General features: G+C 54.2%; 1 protein-coding gene across 1 annotated transcript; it reads right to left on the bottom strand.

Annotated features, from left to right (window-relative positions):
* Window positions 1–742: 742 nt before the first annotated feature.
* KIAA1161 (KIAA1161 ortholog) lies at window positions 743–2,786 on the bottom strand. The gene is given in 2 exon segments (XM_009889728.1): window positions 743–2,218; window positions 2,220–2,786. Coding segments are annotated over 2 exon segments (2,043 nt in total).
* Window positions 2,787–7,055: the final 4,269 nt, after the last annotated feature.

The raw sequence follows: 7,055 nt of genomic DNA, 5'->3' as shown, positions 1-7,055 counted from the left end.
TGCTCTGAGAAAGGCAATGTTGACACCCAAGGCAAAACACACAAGGCAAAACACAGGTGCCTTGCAGTGGGTGTTAAATGGGCGAGGAGGTGGGATGCAGCTGCCCCAGCAAGGGATGCACAGCCCACACAGTTAAAACACCTGGACGTCACTCGAGTAACCTGGCCTGCCTGGTACCCTGGAAAGTGGAAACATGGGGCAAGTGTTAGTCCAGTGTTACACCAGACTAAAGGGGGCAAAAAATATATGTGTGTGTATATATATCTCTCTCACTAGTTTGTTTTCTGCTCTGAAAAAAGACATTTTAAATATATTTGCCATATTATAAAACTTAAGGCAGGCTGTGCTGTACAACCATCCCACAACACTCACCACCATGCCCAGTGCTGGGTGCTCCCACAAGACCAGAGACGCTGGCACTAACCAACCTCCACCTCTTGAAATCCTTGGGAACTGAAAAGGTACTGGCTTTACTACCTGTCTGCAGACAAACTCCTTCCTGACCTATACTGAGAAAATTCTGCCTACCATAGCACCACCAGAGTGTCCCACCTGCCACAAATTTGAAAAAAAAAAATCATCATCCCCAACTCCACATAAAAAAAAATTACCGCAAGAACAGAGAAGTCTATTTAATTCCCTTACTCAACCCCAGTCTCAAACAAAATGTGCAATTAGAATTATTATTTGTTACAAAGTCCTAGGTAAGGCATGGTTATCCCAAAGCTGATGAAGGAGCCTGTTAGGAAACCCAGAGGAAATAGGCAACTTCGTCCAGGTCAACAGGATAGTCCGTCAGCAGCACCGGGGTCTTCTCAAACAACTCCCCCTTGTAGCTGCGCCACTTGCCCGCCGGCAGGTAGACATCACGCTCCTGCTTGCCCATCTCCAGGACGGGGGCCACCATGAGGGTGTCCCCAATGAGGAACTGGGAGTCGATCCTGTGAGCAGCCTCATCATGGGGTGAGATCCACCAGATGGGACGGATGATGGGGTCGCCTGTGTCGGGGACCTCCCCAGCCAGCTCCAGCAGCAGCGGGGCCACCAGTGACTCGTGAAGCTCCGTGAACTTCTGTGCAATCTCCACCACCTCCTTGTCGTAGAGCCAGGGTGGGATGGAGAACTGCATGGAGGGCATGAAAGCCGACAGCTCCAGCCACCGCACGTACAACTCCCGGTCAGGGATCTCCACCGCCCCATCGGTCTTGTTGGGGAAAAAATTACCCCCAATCATGTCAGCGGATATGAAGGGGTACCCCAGCATGCTGATGGTGAGCACAGTGGGGATGAGGGACTTGAGGCCGAGCTCGTAGCCCCAGACAGAGTCACGGTCAATGATACGGAAGAAGCAGGAGATGTTCTGCGACTGGTAGCCCACCCGCACCTCAGCCAGCTCGTAGAAGGGGATGGCCATCTCCGTGTAGCGCCGTGACCAGATGCTGGGGTCTGAGAGTGGGCGGAAGGTGCTGAACTGCTTGGGCAGGTAGCTGGTCTCACCCGCATCGAACTTGAAGGACGAGATGCCATACTTGTGTCGGAGCTGGCGCAGGTGGCTCTGGAACCAGTCTCGGGCTGCTGGGTTGGTGAAGTCCAGGATGGCCCCGATGCCGTTCCACCACTCCACCATGGCTGGCAGCCGCCCCGATGGCTCCTTGATGAACAGCTGACGCTCGATCCCCACTCCAAAATTGGAGGAATTGTAGTTTATGAAAGGGTGAGTCCACAGGGTGACCTTAAACCCATCTTCCCTCAGTTTTGCAAACATCTCTGTTACGTTGGGGAACTTAATGGGGTCAAAGTCAAAGTCCCCATAGGCTTGTGTGTACATGTCATCGATTTCAATATGGCTGCAGTTAAAACGGTACTTCTTGATCTTTTCAGCAAATCGCAAAAGTTTATCCTGGTCAATATTGTTCTTGTAGAGGGCCCAGGTGGACCAGATTGGGTATCGGAAGGCGTTCTCCGCAGGGATCTTGGAGGGCTTGTTGAAGTACCTGCGCACCATGTACTTGTGGATGGAGGTGACATCGGAGCCCACACAGACTCGGTAGCTGAGCTCGGGGAAGGGCGGCTGCCCCGGTGGGGGCTTGTAGGGTGAGTCCTTGTAGCGGGCCTGGAAGAAGAGGGCGCGCTCGGTGGCATTGAAGCCCAGGTGGAAGGGCACAGAGTCGTTGATCTTGATGGCCGCGGCCTTGGAGGAGAGCCCGTAGCGTCCAGCGTTCAAGGATGCCTCCAAAGCTGTCGCGGAAGGAGTAGACGTCACTCGTCACGTAGGGCACGGGCTCCTGGTAGCCGGCCAGGCGGATGGGCCAGTGCTGGGTGCTCATCTCCGAGCCCCCGTACCAGTGGGCGTCCTCCCAGAACATGGTGTGCTCCACCGCCGGGCCGGCCGCCAGCTCCTCCCAGCGCACGCGGTAGCACATCACCGTGTCCTTGGGCTTCACCGTCTGGATGAAGAAGTTGAGCGGCCCCCCGCCCGACCGCGTGCAGCCCAAAATCTCGCCCTCCTTGGAACACGACTCCAGGTCAAGGCTGCCCGAGCGGAAGGCCAGACGGAACACCACCTCCCCGTGCTGGTTCCTGATGACGAAGCCGTCTGCCCGCAGGTCCATCAACTCCGTCTTGAGCCGCTCCGCCTTCCGCAGGGACACTGTGTAGTAGCACCAGGCCACCACTGCAGCAATGAACAGGATGAGGCCCAGCAAGATGGCCCCGAGCATGGGCCTCAGCTCCTTGGAGGGCTTCTGCTTCACTGGCGTGAAGTTCTCAGGCAGGAAGGTGTACATGGTGCTCTGTTTTCTCTAGAGGTTTCTGCAGAGGAGTGGGAAAGATCTCTTTGCATCAACCCTGGGGCTCTCAGGAGAAGACAACGGATTGTTAGGAGAGTTCCCACCTCCACCAAGTCCCGGAGCACTCATCTCTGAAAAAGAAGAGAACATAAATAGTCTCAGAAGAACCTCTGAATCAAGGAATTGCTTGTCATCCCTCTGCCGTCTCAGTTTCAGCAGTTCCCCTGGCCCCCCGCTGCCGGGCTGCGACGTGCCAGGTGCTGTACACCGAGTACCAGACACCATCTCCAATTACTGCAGGCAGACAACACGTGCGGAGCACAGCCTGAGCCCCATGCGGAGAAGAACCCCAGGGCAGGAAGGACCGAATCGCTGCCGTAATGAACTTTTTTTTGTGGGGAAGACTTTCAGTGAGGCAGTAGCGGAGACTGGTAGGGGGTAGGAGGAGGCTGAGCAGGAGCTGGATCAGCCCACTGAGAGTATCTTTACGGGACAGGGCCAATTAAGAGCCCTAAAAGACACCACGCAATGAATTCCAGGCAGACGCTCCTAATTTTAACCAAATGGCCTCCCTGGCAGATCTAACTCAGCTCATCTGCAGCACCATCCCCTCCCCATCTCCTCTGTGTCCCAGCTGCTCTTGCCCAGGGATGCTTTGCAGCGAAGGTGGGTAAATCTCCGCTTCTCCGCAGTCCCCGGGGTGGCCAAACGGGGCTGAAGTACCAGCGGCTCATGGCTGGTTTTTGGGCGGGCACGTAAGTGGTGCATTGTGCAGCACAGTGTGGCTGCGGGAGGTACAGCTGCCACGCACGCAGCGTCCCTGTGATGGCTCCAAGCGGGGGAAAAAAGACTAATTTTGTCGGGAGTGAGCGGTGCAGGACCTCGAAAGGGCTCTCCCTCCATCCAGCACGGCCCCAGGCTATGTTTCGGCTCCAGCCCGCTACCCCTTGCACGGCCCCGGGGAAGCGGGCTGTGCCAAGAGCCTAATGGCTTTTCCTTGGCCGCGGGCTGGCCGGGCTCGGCCAAGCGTGCGCCGGGGATCCAGAGGGGAAAAGCAAAGTAAGGACACAGGAGAGCGAGAAGCAAACCCAGCCGCAGGAGGAGGAGGAGGGGAAGAAGAGGAACAGCAGAGCCACAAACCAGCTGGCCAGTACCTGCAAAACACGGGCACACAGCATCCTGCCCAAGCCCTGGGGCTGCCAGGTCTAGGTAAATCAGAGGGAACCCCCCCCCCTCTTTTTGGGCACAAATGAAGCTGGTTGCAGTGACTCTCTCTAAAGGTGGGGGGTTTTTTTAAGAAAAAAGGATGAAAAAGATCCAAAACGAAATACTGAACCCTCTCCCTGCCACAGGCGTGACAAGCCGGAGCACATTTTCCTCTGTACCTCGAACTGATTTTTCTCCCTAAAAAAGGACAAGTAAAGGAGAAAGGGGTCCTGAGCACCACCTAAACCCTGCAGCTCCACTACAGGGATGCCCAGGTGTAAACCTCGAGTGGATTCTGTGCACAGGCTCAACAAAACATACAGCATTTTTTATTCATCTCGAAGCACGTATTGTGCCAGACCTTGCGGTGGAACTTTTTCATTGCCGGACGGGTCATGTTAACCTTCCACTGGGAGCCAGTAACTTTCTAGGCTGCCAGTTGCTTTAAATGGGATTACGGCGGCATTAGGAAGCGATTAGCCTGAACGGGCGATAGGTTTAGTTAAACAACTTGTCCTGTGGCCAAGTCCCATGGAGCTCTTGCTCTGGTACGGGATGGGGGCAGCTCCAACCACCCCGACTGTTCACCCAGGGCCAGATTCTGCCCCCCATAAGAGGAACGGAGTCCTCACCCAGCAGCATGTCTGATGCGAGGCCAGCTGAGCCCAGAAAAAATCAGGCAATAATGACAGAGAAGAGAGAGTGGTGGGAAGATGCTGTGCTTGGGATAAACCTTCATCCCCTCTACAAACCCCACCCTGGCTTTAGGGTCAACCAGAAGCAGCACAGGATCGTACCAGGGTTGAGGGGGGGAAACGTTTGCAGAGGTTTTTGGCCAAAACCAGCACAGCTGAGCGACGCTGCAAATGGCAGGATACTTCTGGAAATACAGACGGGTATGCTGAGCCCAGACAACCTCCCTCCCTCTCTCGGCACTGGGAATTTTTGGGATGCCAGAGAGGGAGATGCAAATACCTACTGCTACCAGAGGCATGCCTGTGTCTCATGTGTGCCTTATCTTGGGACTGCAAAACTCAAGGGGGGAGAAAATAAAATGCAGCTGCACACTGAGCAGGGCCCGCAAAGTATTTGGGAAAAGAATTTTTAAATTTTTCACATTTCCTGAAAAAAAAGGAGGAAATAAACAGTATTTTCTTTCCCAGTTCTCATTTAGGGTTTTATGCCCAAGAAATGGCTGATACTGCTGCTGCAGGGACAGCCACCTCCACACTCCCTGTAAAACTGACAGCAGCTCCCAGGGCTTCAGGGACTTTCTGGATTTTCATCTCCCTTTCAGGAGGACGGTTTATTATTTATGAACTACTTCGAAGCTGCTCTATTTTTAGGCTGTTTCTTTCTTTTTTCCCCATGGGCTGGAGCTCATGACGTACTGCTGTCACTGCTGCTGCCAGTAGAGAAATAATGTGTTTTTTAAGAAAGGTTTTGCAGCCTTTTGTGGCCCTTGGACACCGATCTGCCTCAGAGGGATGTGCAAGGCGGGTGTCCAAGTTGGTGGATTTAATCCTGCTCTGGTCACTCTGGCTGGGCCAGGATCAAACTCCTGTGGCTGCCCGGGGCTGAGGGACATCACCCACTCGGGTACCACCCCAAAGAAGATGCTGAGAAAGGTGTTTGCAGGCGTCGCTCAGCACACCAATGGGCCAGGGAGGTCTCTCAAAACAGGATCTTGCTCTGTGCCTGTCCGTCCCCTCTGTTTTTTTGCCTTATTAACAAAATGTACGTTCTCCAGTCAGTGATTTGGCTTTGTCCCAGACGAGAGGCAAGTCTCCCAACCTGCCCGGAGACGCCTGCCACCTCACCTCGCACTAGCGAGCTGCAGCCCGCAGAGGTGCCTGCTCATGCAAAGCCTGTTTCAACATATTTTATTTTTTTTTTGGAATGCAAACTGGTTATTTTGCTCCAAGATGACATTGTGGTGACCTTTTCCTCCTCATAAAAAAAAAAAAAAAAAAAAAAAAGAAAGAAGAAAACGGGAAGGGAGGGTAGGGTGTCACAGCCAAACAGCATGTTTGCAGCGTGCTGTGCTAGAGCTTGCCAGCTGACCCAAAACAAAGCTTTTTCTTCCTGTTCTGTGGAAGCAGCGAGTCGTCTTGCCTCCACTCGAGATGAAAGCAAAACATCTGAGCAGGGCACACTTTATGGAGTAAAAATAAAAATCCATTTTTTGACCGCTTCTAATTTTACCAACACTGCCGCTAACCACAGGCTGCGAGACCCACAGCACCACTAACCCCAGCAACCTTGCAATTAGGACATTCATTTAAAGAGGGTCAATAACATTTAACTGGTCCCTATTGCCCCAACGGGGTCCAGTCTGAACCACGCCAGGGGCCAAGCTCATGCTGGGGACACGCACACATTTCGCACACCAGGATGCCAGGAAACCCTCCCCTCCGGTGCAAAGCGCTGCTGCCTCCTCCCCAAACATCTTGGCAGGAGTCGAGCTAAGGGAGCACCGCTGATTTCACTGGGAGGCATTTCCAAGCCCATAAAAGAGCAGGGAATTAGGATGGCAAATTAAGGGGGAAATTACTTCTCTGCAAAACAGCTGCAGGGGGTAAAAAAGCCTCGACGTGCCGACTCTGCAATCCCCTGTAAGGGGACCAGCCCTGCCAAAGGCAAACCTGACACAGGGGGACGAGCAAACCCTTCACAGGGGTTTAATTTCCCTTGGAGGGGTCTGCAGCAGCGCTGAAGTTCTCTGTAGGGCTTTCTGGGGTCATAAAGGGTGAAATCATCCTTCCAGCCTCTTGGCGCTGATGGGAGTGGGTGGGACAGGCGAGGGTACCCGGTGGCATTGCTGGCATGGGGCACAGGGGCTGCTCCCCACACTCCCCATGACCCCCCCCACACACATCAGAGGCAGTGATTCCTCCCCCAGCCCTGCACAGTCACCCACAAGTATCCCCCGGAATACTGCCCCAGATCACCCCGGGGCCCTGGGCTGATCCCCACGGCACACAAGCTACCTCAGGGTGAATGTGGGTGGCACAGACCCCCCCAGCCCCCACACTGGGGCAGCCACTCTGCCTTAGCCGG

The sequence above is a fragment of the Charadrius vociferus genome, unplaced genomic scaffold (genome assembly GCF_000708025.1).
Source record: "Charadrius vociferus isolate BGI_N301 unplaced genomic scaffold, ASM70802v2 scaffold37, whole genome shotgun sequence".
In the NCBI taxonomy this organism is placed as follows: domain Eukaryota; kingdom Metazoa; phylum Chordata; class Aves; order Charadriiformes; family Charadriidae; genus Charadrius; species Charadrius vociferus.
The sequence above is the reverse complement of the archived record's forward strand: the minus strand, read 5'-3'. Positions and strand labels throughout refer to the sequence as shown.